Source organism: Symphalangus syndactylus, chromosome 17 (genome assembly GCF_028878055.3).
Source record: "Symphalangus syndactylus isolate Jambi chromosome 17, NHGRI_mSymSyn1-v2.1_pri, whole genome shotgun sequence".
NCBI lineage: Eukaryota > Metazoa > Chordata > Mammalia > Primates > Hylobatidae > Symphalangus > Symphalangus syndactylus.
In genome coordinates, this window is record NC_072439.2 from 21,521,501 (window position 1) to 21,536,021 (window position 14,521).

The 14,521-nt window shown below is 51.2% G+C and overlaps 1 protein-coding gene across 5 annotated transcripts in view; it reads right to left on the bottom strand.

Annotated features, from left to right (window-relative positions):
* Positions 1-9,135: 9,135 nt before the first annotated feature.
* The window catches only part of LTBP4 (latent transforming growth factor beta binding protein 4), a 32,811-nt gene continuing 27,425 nt past the window's right edge, over positions 9,136-14,521 (bottom strand). For all 5 annotated transcript variants that reach the window (XM_063620881.1, XM_063620883.1, XM_063620882.1 and 2 more), the window contains 4 exons: positions 12,899-13,051; positions 11,602-11,982; positions 11,100-11,252; positions 9,136-9,557 (listed from right to left, as the gene is read on the bottom strand). In XM_063620881.1, coding sequence (XP_063476951.1) covers positions 9,403-9,557; positions 11,100-11,252; positions 11,602-11,982; positions 12,899-13,051 — 842 coding nt within the window. In that variant the 3' untranslated portion in view covers positions 9,136-9,402. The remainder of the gene's footprint in view (positions 9,558-11,099; positions 11,253-11,601; positions 11,983-12,898; positions 13,052-14,521) is intronic.

A 14,521-nucleotide genomic window follows, 5' to 3' on the forward strand; every position in this document is an offset into this window, starting at 1 on the left:
AAAAAATTCATCCTGGTTGTCGTGTATAGTTACAGGTTATTCTCATTACAGCACACACACATTGCAGGCCACTGTGGGATCAGTTTATCCATTCTTCTGCTGGTGGTGTGGGACTGAGCCAAGTGGAGCTGGGCGTGGTGGCTCACACGTGTAATCCCAGCACTTTGGGAGACTGAGGTAGATGGATCACTTGAGGTCAGGAGTTCGAGACCAGCCTGGCCACATGGTGAAACCCCATCTCTACTAATAATACAAAAATTAGCTGGGGGTGGTGGTGGGCGCCTGTAGTCCCAGCTACTCGGGAGGCTGAGGCAGGAGAATTGCCTGAACCCGAGAGGAGGAGGTTGCAGTGAGCCGAGATCGCCCCACTGTACTCCAGTCTGGACAACAAGAGCGAAAAAACTCCGTCTCAAAAAAAAAAACAAAAAAAAAAAAAAAAGAGAAACTGAGCCTAGTGGAAAGAGTCCCCTAGGCAGAGGGAACAGCCAGTGCCAAGGTCCTGGGGCGGGAACATGTCTGGATCTTAGAGAAACAACAAGGAGACCCGTGTTGCTGCAGAGGAGTGTGTGGCGGGTGGAGGGGAGGGGAGGTCAGAGAGGGAACAAGAAGCAGATGGTACAGAGTCTGCTGGACCACAGTGAGGACTTTGGCTCTTACTTTGAATAAGATTGGCAGAACACAGTGGCTCAGGCCTGGAATCCCAGCATTTTGGGAGGCCGAGGTGGGTAGATAAGTTGAGCCTGTGAGTTCAAGACCAGCTTAGGCAATAAGGGAGGCCTCGTCTCTATCAAAAAATTGGCTGGGTTGTGATAGCCCTGGGGGCCTGCAGGATGGCTTGAGCCGAGGAAGTCTAGGCTGCAGTGAGTCATGACTTGCACTATTGCACTCCAGCCAGGGCAACAGAGTGAGACCATGTCTCAAAAAAAAAAAAAAAAATGAGCAAAATAATCTTTGAGTGAGATGGAGCCACAGGAAAGTTTTGAGCAGCAGAGGGAGTTGATTTGACCTGAGTATTCACAGAGTCCCTCTATCTGCATGATGGGGAGAGATTGTGGGGCCAGGAGTAGGAACTCCAAACCCTAGGAGGAGGGTAAGATGTGGGTGGCAGCTGTGGAGGTGGTAAGAAGTATTTGGCCTCTGAATAAATTTTTTCTTTGTTTTTGAGACAGAGTCTCACTCTGTCGCCCAGGCTGGAGTGCAGTGATGCGATCTCAGCTCACTGCAACCTCCACTTCCTGGATTCAAGCAATTCTCCTGCCTCAGCCTCCCAAGTAGGTGGGATTACAGGCGTGTACCACAATGCCTGGCTAACTTCTTCTTCTTCTTTTTTTTTTTTTTTTTTTTTTTTGTATTTTTGGTAGAGATGGGGTTTCACCATGTTGGCTAGTCTCAAACTCGTTGCCTCAAGTGATCCACCTGCCTCAGCCTCCCAAAGTGCTGGGATTACAGGTGTGAGCCACCATACCTGGCCCTGAATACATTTTTTGTGTATGTGATTAGTGATGTATTTTATTTACTTCTACTATTTTGCTTTGTGATTCTAGTGTCCTCATTTTTCTACGTTTATTTTTTTTCATGCTCATTTAAGCTTGTTTGAATTGGCTGCATTTTTTGTTTAGTTTTGTCTTATGTTTTCTTATTCTTTGTTTTCCCTCTACTAGTTTGGAATCTATGCACCATTTCTATTCTTTTTCTTTTTGTAGCAATCTTTGAAATTTTAACATGCTTTTTTTTTTTTTTTGAGGCGGGATCTCACTCTGTTGCCCAGCCTGTAGTGCAGTGGTGAGATCCTAGCTCATTGCAGCCTGGAACTCCTGGTCTCAACGGATCCTCCTTCCTCAACCTCCTGTGTAGTTGGTACTACAGGTGTACAAGACCACACCCACCTAATATTTTTATTTTTGTAGAGACAGGGTCTAGCTATGTTGTCCAGGTTGATCTCCAACTCCTGGGCTCAAGTGATTCTCCCACACTGGCCTCCCAAAGTCCTAGGATTATAGGGATGAGTTACTGTGCCTGGCCATGCACATTTTTAAAAATCAGGTCTATTTCTATTGGAGGAAAGCGATTTAAAAAATCAAGTCTAGACTAGGTGCGGTGGCTCACGCCTGTTATCTCAGCACTTTGGGAGGCCGAGGAGGGCAGATCATGAGGTCAGGAGTTCGAGATCAGCCTGGCCAATATGGTGAAACCCTGTCTCTACTAAAAATACAAAAATTAGCCAGGTGTGGTGGCGTGCACCTGTAGTCCCAGCTACTCGGGAGGCTGAGGCAGAAGAATCGCTTGAACCCAGGAGGTGGAGGTTACAGTGAGCTGAGATCTCAGCTCACTGCACTCCAGCCTGGGTGACAGAGCAACACTCTGCCTCAAAAAAAAAAAAAAAAAAAATCAAGTTTAAAATCTAATATTTTCAACATCATACCAAACAGTACCTGGAGCACACAGCATGTTGTCTTTGATCTCCCCAATCCTACTTATAATGAGTGTTGTCTAAGATTTTATTTTATTTCATATTATTTTTGAGTTGGAGTCTTGCTCCGTTACCCAGGGTGGAGTGCAGTGGCGCCATCTTGGCTCACTGCAACCTCCGCTTCCCAGGTTCAAGCAATTCTCGTGCCTGAGTAGCTGAGATTACAGGCACTTCCCACCATGCCCAGCTAATTTTTGTATTTTTAGCAGGGACAGGTTTTCACCATATTGGCCGGGCTGGTCTCCAACACCTGACCTGATGTGATCCACCTGCCTCAGCCTCCCAAAGTGCTGGGATTATAGGTGTGAGCCACCGTGCCTGGCCTAAGATTTTAGATCTCTCAATTTTAGAAAGTGTTTTAACTTTTCCTTTGGAAATAATTTCAAATTTACCAAAAAGTTGCAAGACAAATAATAGGACAAAGAACTCTCCTGTATTTTATACTCAGGTTCATGGATCGGTAACATTTCTATCTCATTTCCTTTATCACTTGCTCTCTTCTCTGTTATGTATTTTCTTTTTCTGATTTTTAAAAAAATATTTAAGGCTTAGTTACAAACAACATTACCCCTAAAAGCTTCTGTAATGGGCTGGGCACGGTGGCTGATGCCTATAATCTCAGCACTTCGGAAAACCAAGGCAGGCGAATCACCTGAGGTCAGAAGTTTGAGACCAGCCCAGCCAAGATGAAGAAACATTGTCTCTACTGCAAATACAAAAATTATCCGGGTGTGGTGGCACACGCCTGTAGTCCTGGCTACTCGGGAGGCTGAGGCAGGAGAATCACTTGAACCCGGGAGGAGAGGTTGCAGTGAGCCAAGATTTCAGTGAGCCGAACTGCACTCTGTACTCCAGCCTGGGCGACAGAGCAAGACTGTCTCAAAAAAAACAAAAAACAAACAAAACTTCCGTAATGTATGTCTTTTTCTTTTCTTTCTTTCTTTTTTTCCGTAGAGACAGGGTCTCACTCTGTCACCCAGGCTGGGGTGCAGTGGCATGATCCTGGCTCACTGCAGCCTTGACACTGCAGCCACCACACCTGGCTAATTTTTAAAGTTTTTGAGAGATGGATTCTTGCCGTGTTACCCAGGTTGGTTTTGAACTCTTGGGCTCAAAGGATCGTCCCACCTCAGTGTCCCAAAGTGCTGAGATTACAGGCATGAGGTAATGTGCTCAGCAGCCCTATGTATTTCTTAAGAATTGGGATATTTGGCCAGGAGTGGTGGCTCACACCTGTAATCTCAACACTTTGGGAGGTCGGGGGGGGAGCGGATCACCTGAGGTCAGAAGTTCAAGACCAGCCTGGCTAACATGGCGAAACCCTGTCTCTATTAAAAATACAAAAAATTAGCTGGGTGTGGTGGTGGGTGCCTGTAATCCCAGCTACTCAGGAGGCTGAGGCAGGAGAATTTCTCGAACCCCAGAGGCAGAGGCTTCAGTGAGCCGAGATTTCGCCATTGCACTCCAGCCTGGGCAACAAGAGCAAAACTCCATCTCAAAAAAAAAAAAAAAAAAAAAAAAGAAAAGAAAAGAATAGGGATATTTCTGGCCAGGCAAGGTGGCTTACACCTGTGGTCCCAGCACTTTGGGAAGCAAAGGTGAGCAGATCACTTGAGGCCATAAGTTCAAGAACCCTGGCCAACATGGTGAAACCCCATCTCTACTGGAAATATGAATACAAGGAATTAGCCGGGCGTGGTGGCACACACCTGTAGTCCCAGCTACTCGGAAGGCTGAGGCAAGAGAATTGCTTGAACCCAGGAGGACGAGGCTGGAGGAACTGAGATCGCACCACTGCACTCCAGCCTGGGCAACAGAGCAAGACTCCATCTCAAAAACAGAACAAAACAAAAGAATAGGGATGTTCTCTTACATGACCACAATATAGTGATCAACTTTAGTAAATTTAATATTAGTACATGAATTTTTCTAATTGACTGTTTGTATTCCAGTTCTGTCAACTGACCCAGTAATGTCCTGATAGATAGCATCGCTTTTCCTCCAATGCAGAATGGGACACCTTTTCTAACTAGAGCGGACAGAATTTGCTGACAAATTTGATGTAAGATGCAAAGAAAATGTCACATTCCTGAAATGTTCTGGAGAAGGGTGAGACAGAGGTGCAGATGACGTGCGCCAGGCACCAGTCTCTCTGTTCCTCTCCCAGCCCTGTTTCCCCTCACGTTGGCTGCATTTTCAGGCCAGCTCTTCTCCCATGTAAGACCCCAGTGCTCCAAGCCTATGCCCTTTCAGCACAGCATGTCTAGGAAGCCCCTTCTTCAACAATCAGCAGTAGTTCCAGAGCCAATGCTCATCAGTCTGGCTTCAGGGACATACCTGTCCCTGAGCCAGTTGCAAAGGCTGAAGGGAAGGGATTCTCTCATTGGCCAGGTCTGGAGTCTTCCAGTAGGGTCAACATGTGAACCACATGAGCTGAGAGTGAAGGAGGCAGCTCTCCTAGTGGGAGAGATAGTTAAAGTAGTGGTTTTCAAAGTGTAGAGATGGGGTTTCACCATGTTGGCCAGGCTGGTCTCGAACTCCTGACCTCAGGTGATCTGCCTGCCTTGGCCTCCCAAAGTACTGGGATTACAGGTGTGAGCTACTGCGTCTGGCCTATAGCATTTTGTTTTGTTTTGTAGAGATAGCTCTTGCTCTGTCGCCCAGGTTAGTCTAGAACTCGTGGCCTCACGAGATCCTCCTGCCTTGGCCTCCCAAAGCCCTGGGGTTACAGGCATGAATCACTGCCTGGACGATCATAGCTTTTTTTTTTTTTTGAGACAGAGTCTCACTCTGTTGCCCAGGCTGGAGTGCAGTGGTTCGATCTCAGTTCACCGTAACCTCCGCCTCCCAGGTTCAAGCTATCTCATGCCTCAGCCTCCCGAGTAGCTGGGATTACAGGTGCCCACCACCACACCCGGTTGATTTTTTGTACTGTTTTGTAGAGACGGGGTTTCACTGTGTTGGCCAGGCTCGTCTCGAACTTCTGGCCTCAAGTGATCCACCCGCCTCGGCCTACCAAAGTGCTAGGATTACAGGTGTGGGCCACCACGCCCAGCCTACTAGCTATTGATGATGATGATGATGATGATGATGATGATGATGATGATGATGATGATGATGATGATGATGATGATGATGACGACGACGACAACGACGATGACCCCAGCCTGCAAAACCAAGGGCTGGCTAGCAAAAGGAGCTCAGGGCTCGCTGAAGATTTTACAAGCATGGGCCACTAGGGGGCGCAGCCGGCTTGGGCTGCGCCGCGCGCGGTGGCCATCGGGGGGCGCTGCGTTGCTTGTCTGGCGAGCGCAGTGACCGCCTGGACTACCTCCCTCTGAACATTCCAGAGGAGAATGCGTCGGTCCCGGCCAGTGCCAGAAGCCCCAAGGCCAGGTCTGGGGGTTAGTGCAGGGGATGCAGGCAGGATAACAATTAGATCCATGGGGCACACCCTCCAGGCCCGGCGCTGGGTGAGATCTCAGAAGAAAGATCCCACTCCCAGGCTGCTGAAATTCGATTGCAGTTTTCCAGCACCGTTGGCCAGCCCTGTCACAATTCCTGGGACATTCATGCAGCAAGGTGGTTGTGGGGGTGGGGGTGGGAATGGGATACCCACAGAAGATTCCGAGGAAGGATGAGAATACTTGGAAATTGCCTGCAACCTTTGTGTGAGTTTTTCTTCTGTGAATGAGCTTTCCACAGATTCTCAAAGGGATCTAGACCCCCAAACAGAGACTGTTCAGAGCTCTGTCTCTTTCTCCAGAAAGCCTTCGCTGATCATCTCTCAGACTGGATCAAGTGTCTCCTCTGGGCACGCATGCCCTCTGATCTTCCCCCGCCCCAGCCTGACCCCTGCCTGTGCCTCCCCCGTACAGCACAGGCTCTCATGTGTGGTGATGTGTCGGTGTCCCCCACGAAGACAGGGGCCTGGGATTTCTCAGGCACCAAGAATGTCACCATTGTTGTTCAATACAGGCCTTAGATACCAAAGGAAAGACATCTAACAGATACTTGCTTTCTTACTTCTAGGCCTTCAGAAATGCTGTCCCCTCCACCTGGAACATGGTTCTCCACCTCTTTCTCTTTCTTTCTCTTTCTTTCTTTTCTTTTCTTTCCTTCCTTCCTTCCTTCCTCTCTTTCTTTCTGACAGTCTCACTCTGTTGCCCAGGCTGGAGTGCAGCGGTGCAATCCTGGCTCACTGCAACCTCTGCCTCCTGAGTTCAAGCGATTCTCCTGCCTCAGCCTCCCAGGTAGGTGGTATTACAGGCATCCACCATCATGCCCTGCTAATTTTTGTATTTTTAGTAGAGGTGGGGTTTCATCATGTTGGCCAGGCTGGTCTCGAACTCCAGACCTCAGGTGATCCACCTGCCTCAGCCTCCCAAAGTGCTGGGATTACAGGCGTGAGCCACCGTGCCTGGCCTATTGGCCCATTCTTACTCTGCTATAAAGATACTACCCAAGACTGGGTAATTTATAAAGGAAAGAGGTTTACTTGACTCACAGTTCCGCATGGCTAGGGAGGCCTCAGAAACTTACAGTCATGGCAGAAGGCAAAGGGGAAGCAGGCACCTTCTTCACAAGGCGGCAGGAGAGAGCCAAGGGAGAAGAGCCCCTTATGAAACCATCAGATCTTGTGAGAACTCACTCACTATCACGATAACAGCATGGGGGAAACTGTCCCCATGATCCAATCACCTCCCACCCGGTCCCTGCCAGGACACATGGGGATTACAATTCTGATTACACTTTGAGATGAGATTTGGGTGGGGACACAGCAAAACAATATCAGGTAGTTATTAAAAATATACATTAAAAAAACTTTTTTGGAGACAAGGTATGACTTTGTCACCCAGGCTGGAACGCAGATGAACAATCGCAGCTCACTGCAGCCTCGACCTCCTGGGCTCAAGCAATCATCCCACCTCTGCCTCCCAAGTAGTTGGGACTACAGGTATGTACCACCACACCCAGCTACTTGTTTGTAGAGATGGGGTCTCACTATGTTGCCAGGCTGGTCTCAAACTCCTGAGTTCAAGTGATCATCCCACCTTGGCCTCCCGAAGTGCTGGGATTACAATCGTGAGCCACCCCACCAGGCCAAAAAAAGTATTAACAATGGGGAGAATTCCCCTTCCTAGTCTACCCAAGTCTTAGGCAGAATGTAATGTGTGCCTCAATTTTCCCTGCTTCCTGCTAACATTCTGGATCTGGTCTTTGCAGCATATGAGTTTGAAACCCTGGGGACACAAGAATTGACAGGTGGGTGAAGAATGACAGGTACAGTTTTGTGGGTTTTTGTTTTTGAGATGCAGTCTCGCTCTGTTGCCAGACTGGAGTGCAGTGGCGTCATCTCAGCTCACTGCAACCTCTGCCTCCTGGGTTCAAGTGATTCTCCTATCTCAGCCTCCTGAATAGCTGGGATTACAGTTGCATGTCACCATGCCTGGCTAATTTTTGTATTTTTAGTAGAGACCAGCTTTCACCATGTTGGCCAGGATGGTCTCGATCTCTTGACCTCGTGATCCGCCTGCCTGGGCCTCCCAAAGTGCTGGGATTACATGTGTGAGCCATCGCGCCTGGCTGAGGTACAGTTCCCCCAACCCCCAGCTTGGCCCAGTGCCAAGTTGATCACCCACGATCTGTGACCCCTACTCCTGCCCTAAGTTTATGCTGATCTAGGCCATTCTTGTTTTTTAGGGAGGAGGATTCTGGACTAGGAACATGGCCAGTAAGTAGGCAGGGCACATGGAGGAGGTCCGTGCTGGGCCCTCGACCATCACACACAGAGCTCATTCCCGCCTCCAGCTGCCAGGACTGCTGCTCCATACTCCATCCACAGCCAACTCCCAGCTAGAGCTTCAGGTCTGGGTTTGGCCCTCCAGGGACTCCTGCTCCCTGCTCTTGCCCCACTTGTTCCAGGATAGTTTAAGACTTCTAGGCCAGGCACGGTGGCTCACATCTATAATCTCAGCACTTTGGGAGGCCGAGGTGGGAGGATCACTTGAGCCCAGGAATTTGTGACCAGACTGGGCAACATAGGGAGACCTCATCTCTAAAAAATAAAAGCTGGGCACGGTGGCTCACACCTGTAATCCCAGCACTTTGGGAGGTCAAGGTGGGTGGATCACTTGAGGCCAGGAGTTTGAGACCAGCCTGGCCAACATGGCGAAACCCCGTCTCTACTAACAATACAAAAATTAGCCAGGCGTGGTGGTGTGCACCTGTAATCCCAGCTCCTTGGGAGGCTAAGGCAGGAGAATTGCTTGAAACCGGGAGGCAGAGGTTGCAGTGAATGGAGATGGTGCCACTGCACTCCAGCCTGGGTGACAGAGTGAGACTCCATCTCAAAAAAAAAAAAAAAATCCAGAGACAAGATTGCTCTCGAGATTAAAGAGAGACCCAAACAAAGAGAAGGGAAAAGAGCAAGATGCATGCAGAAACAGATGAAAAGACAGGATGTAGAGGTCAGGCAGAGAAAACAAATCAGAAAGAGACAGAGATGAGATAGAACGACAGAGACAGAGAGAGAAGGAAGACAGAGACCAAGAGAGGCAGAGGACAGATGAAACTAGGGGTCAGAAGGGAAGGGAACGTCATTTAGTGACTCAAAGCACAAACTGGAGGTAGACTTGGAGAAATAGAAAGGAGGAGGCAAAAGATACAAAATAGGTGGTTTTTAATGGAAAATTTTATAAAAGGGAGAGGGCATGTGAGGGGGCCCCTGGGCCAGGCCCGGGACCACGACATCAGTGGGAGGCGCTGGGGGAGCGGGGGCAGTGCAGGGCGTCGCGGCTTCCAGGCGTCCGTAGGTCCCTTCTCCAGGTCCAGGCGGGCGGCCCCGTGCACATACGCATAAGCGGGCTGCAGGATGCGCGGCAGGGACCCCGCGTGGCAGGCGCGGGTGGGCGGCCAGCGGGTGCCAGGGCTCAGGCCCTGGGCCGTGCGGGCGCACAGTGGTGCGGCTGGTGCGTGGGTGCGAATCCCGGGCGGCAGATGCAGCGGAAAGAGCCATCCGTGTTGAGGCAGCGCGCGTTGACACACAGCGGGGAGGCAGCCTCGGCCTCATCACACTCGTTAATGTCTGCGGAGGGGGGACAAGGATCGCTGCTGAAGGCTGGGGCCCCAGAGGCTCGCCTCCTCGGCCCCTTAAGTTCTTGGAACAGAGGAGCACAGATGCTGAGCGGTTTGGAGTCCCATCTGGCCTCTGCCATCTGCTAACTGTGTGAGCCCGGCCAAGTGGCTTAACCTCTCTGTGCTTCAGTTTTGTGTTCTGTAAGATGGATATGGTGGCCCATACGGCACTTACGATTTTGTTAAGAAAATAATAATGGCCGGGCGCGGTGGCTCATGCCTGTAATCCCAGCACTTTGGGAGGCTGAGGCAGGTGGATCACTTGAGGCTGGAGTTCGAGACAAACCTGGCCAACATGGTGAGACCCCGTCTCTACTAAGAATACAAAAATTAGCCAGGCGTGGTGGCGGGCGCCTGTAATCCCAGCTACTCAAGAGGTTGAGACAGGAGAATCGCTTGAACCTGGGAGGCGGAGGTTGCTGTGAGCTGATATCAGGCCACTGCACTCCAGCCTGGGCGACAGAGTGAGTCTCTGTCTCCAAGAAAAGAAAAAAAAAAGAAGAAGAAGAAAATAATACTGATGATGGTGTCAACAACAATAAATGTTCATGCATTGTTTTAAGCACATTGCAAGTATTAACTTTGTCCTTCTAATTCCCCTATTAGGTAGGTACTGTAATTCGTTTCATGCATGTGCCTCGATTTGCACGAGTCTCAGTATTATTGTAAATCAGTGTTAATAATATTCACAATTCTATGAAATGGGATCTTTGACTGTAGCCATTTATCAGATGAGAAAAATTAGGTAAGGGACAGTGACCTGTCCAGCATCACACAGCAAATTGCTGGACTAAGCCTGAGGTCTATGTGACCTCCTTGAGTTTTGTTTGTTTTTTGAGACGGAGTTTTGCTCTTATTGGCCAGGCTGGAGTGCAATGGCGCGATCTTGGCTCACCACAACCTCTGCCTCCTGGGTTCCTCCCGAGTAGCTGGGATTACAGGCATGCACCACCACACCCGCTAATTTTGTATTTTTAGAGACGGGGTTTCACCATATTGGCCAGGCTGGTCTCAAACTCCTGACCTCATGATCTGCCCGCCTCGGCCTCCCAAAGTGCTGGGATTACAGGCGTGAGCCACCGCACCCGGCTGAGTTCTTGATTTTAATCACTTGGCTTTGCTGCCATCCAAATTAGGCAGACTTGATTAATATTCCCATTTTACAGGTGGGAAGACTGAGGCTCTCCAAAGAGGTCCTGCAGATTGCCCAAGGTAGCACTGCAAGTCACACCAGCGCTATTCTATCCCTCTATCCTGCTTCAAGGCCCGGCTCCAGCCCGGTGGTCAAGCCCTGCCCTGCTGGCACCCTGACTCCGCCTTCTTCAGGCAAGCCCCACCCAGGTGCAAGAATTACTCCTCCCCTCTGGGCTGGCCCGTCCCCTGTAGTGAGGTCCTTTCCCATCCCTGACCAGCACCCCCTAGTCAGGGCTTCCACCCTCCCTGGACAAGCCTCGCCTCTCCCTGCACAAGCTGGCCCCGGGCCCGCCCTCACCAACGCAGGCCATGCGGGTCATGTCCAGGCGGTAGCCGTCGAAGCAGCGGCAGGTGAAGCCTTCGGGGACGCGCACGCAGCGGCCGTTGGTGCAGCCGTCCAGGATCCCGCACTCCTCCGCCTCCAGCTCCTCGTAGGGCTCACCCAGAGAACCTGTGAGAAATGCGGGGACTCTATGACTTGAGGTCCCTGCCTTCGTTCCTTACCCACCACGGTGGGTGCGCGTCCTTGGCTCCATCTTTCTTGCTGTAAACTGTCCATCCCGCTCCAGGGCTGTGGCAGGCGCTGTGGGGCCAGTAAGCTTACCTCGTTCTCTCGCCAGCTTTCCCTCTGCCGCCTTCTCTTTCTTTGCCGGGCTACGGACACTTCTCTGTCCATCTCTGTGGCTCTCTCCAGTTGCACCTGTGCTCCGTCTCTCCTCCCACCTTCTGTTTCCCTCCCTCCTCTCTCTGTGCACACCTCACCCCTCATCTCAGTCTCATCATCCGCTGGCAGTGCTCACCAGCATAGCTTCCACCTTCAGGAGGCTCCTCGGGCTCTGGGAAGGAGCGGCGGGTGTCCCGGGACCGATAGGGCCAGCGGGTGCCCGGGCCAGGTGGCACAGGAGCCTCAGATTCGCCATAGGGGCCGCCATCGTCCTCAAAGTCTGGCATGTCGAAGCGGGGTGCCCCGTAAGGCGCCTCCCGGCGGGCGAAGGGCCCAGGTGGCGGTGGGTAGGGGTCGTAGGGTAGCGCAGGTGGTGGGTACAACTCAGGCCCATATGGGAGGCCCTGGTAAGGTGGACCCAAGTCTGGGCCGTACTCGTAGGGGAGTCCAAAGCCACCTGGTCGCGGGGGGCTATATGCAGGGGGGCGTAGCACATTGCACAGGGCCTCGAAGTCATCTGGGAACAGGAGCCAAGGCAAACAATCAGCCCCTGCTGGTCCCCACACCCACCACTCACGTACCCCCCTTGGGAGAGGAGGCAGAGGAGTGGATGGGGAGGGTCCTGGGTGGCCCCGGGGTTTCTGGAGCCAGCACTGAGAATCTGAAGGCTGAGACTGGGATTCCAACGTGCTGAGATCAAGGGTAATGAAGCCTGCTAAGAATCAGGGTCTGAGAGGCTGGAATTGGAGGGACCCATGGGAGCTAGGACTAGGGACCTGAAGAAATTAGATGGGGGTGTTCTGTGGACCAGGACTGGGGAATCCCAGGGATTGCTGCTGGGGACCTGAGGGGGCAGGATGCATGGGAGACAGTCTGAGGACCCAGGACTGGGGCTTTGGAACTGGGTTCCTAAGGGCTGAGGACTGAGGGACTCAGAGGTTGTGGAAACCAAGTCTTGGGAATCTCTGGGGCTGTGTGTTGGGGTCTTAGGCACCTGGATGTGGTGTCTGAGGCAATGGGACTTGGAGGTCTGTGGGGCTGTGACCAGGGGGTCTGGAGCCAGGATGGTGAGGTCTGAGCAACTGGTATTTCAGGTCTAAGGGCCCAGGATTTAGGGGAGGACATCTCATAGGCTGTGTCTTGCGGTTCTAGAGACCAGGAGCTGAGTGTATGAGAGACCAGACCTCAGGGGCCTGTGGGTCTGATACTATGGGATCTGCTAGGTCAGGCCTTGGGATGTCTGTGGCTGAGACTTGGAAGTCTTTGGAGTGTGACTCGGGGACCAAGATTTTGGGATGGGCTGCGACATGGGGGTCGGTCTAGGGGACAGAGTTTGGGTAGAGTCTGGGGGTTCTGTGACTGGGGATCTGAGGGCCTAGATTTGGAACCCATGGGGCAAGGCCTCTGAGTTCAGCCTAGGCCAGTGCCAGCACCTGAGTCCTGGGCAGGGCAGAGGGCGCAGTCCATGCCCCAGGCCTCTCCATACAGGCAGCAGCACTCTGTGTAGGTGGCCTGACGGTCCAGCCGAGGGTGGCTGCACACGAGGTCAGCCCCCACTTCTTGCCAGCACACTCCCAGATTGTCATCTGCAGGTGGAGACAGCATGTGTCAGAGTGGGCCTGGCACTCAGGTCCTCCCAGGGGCTGGACCCTTCCCCTGCTGAGCAGCCCAGCCACCCTCTGCCTATCAGCAAATCCTTCTCATCAGAAGTTCTCTGAGGTCGTTCCAGGGTTCTGGATTGAGGAACAAGGAGACTGTCATATAGGAGGAGAGGGCAGAAGGTGTCCAATGACTGTGAGGTAGGGCCTTAGAGGGGTCTACCCAAGTCTGGCCTCTGGAGGGCTGTGTGACCTTGGGGCAGTTGCTTTGCTTCTCTGAGCATTGTCTGACATCTCACTGTATGGGGGGAAGGGTTGAAGGCGCAGGAAATGAGAGAAGAGTGGTTGGGACAGTCGGCAAAAAGAGAGGTGGCAAGATGCACAGAGAGAGTGTGTTGGAGCCTGTAATCCCAGCACTTTGGGAGGCTGAGGTCGGGGGGTTGCTTGAGCCCAGGAGTTCAAGACCAGCCTGGGCAACATGGCGAAAACCCATCTTTACGAAAAAAATATATATATACAAAAATTAGCCAGGCGTGGTGGCGGGCTCCTGTACTCCCAGCTACTGCAAGGCTGAGGTGGGAGGATCATTTGGGCATGAGAGGTCGAAGCTGCAGTAAGCTGTGATCGTGCCACTGTACTCCAGCTTGGGCAACAGAGCGAGATCTTGTCTCAAAAATGAAAACAACAACAAAGAGAGTGTTCAAGAGACAAGAGCTTCCGGAGAAATTGTCAGAGGCCTAGAGATAGGAAAATAGTCAGAAACAAAAAGGGAGAAAAAAGACCCAAAGAGAGAGAGAGAAACACAACCAAAGAGTCAAAGACTCAAAACAGGAAAACAAAGATACAGAGGCAGGAAAAAGACACCAGAAAACAAAGATCCAGAGGGTGTCAGAAATTCAGAGAAAACCCAAAAGACAGAAATCCACAAACAGCTGGAAAGAGACAGAGACCTAGAGATGCAGATAAATAACAGGTAGCACTCATGTGGCACTTAGTAAAAAATAAATAATAAAAAAATAAAAATTAAAAATAAAATAAAATTCCTCAGCCAGGTGCGGTAGCTCACGCCTGTAATCCCAGCACTTTGGGAGGCCAAGGCAGTGGATCAACTGAGGTCGGGAGTTCGAGACCAGCCTGACCAACATGGAGAAACCCTGTCTCTACTAAAGAAAAAAATACAAAATTAGCTGGGCGTGGTGGCACATGCCTGTAATCCCAGCTACTTGGGAGGCTGAGGCAGGAGAAGAGCTTGAACCCCGGAGGTGGAGGTTGTGGTGAGCTGAGATGGCGCCATTGCACTCTAGCCTGGGCAACAACAGCGAAACTCCGTCTCAAAAAATAAATAAATAAATAAAAATAAAATTCCTTACAGCCACCCTATAAGGTAGGGGCTATTCACCCAGTGTGCAGAAAGGAACCTGGAGTCCAAGAGGCAACATGCAAAGGTTGCCTCTAAAA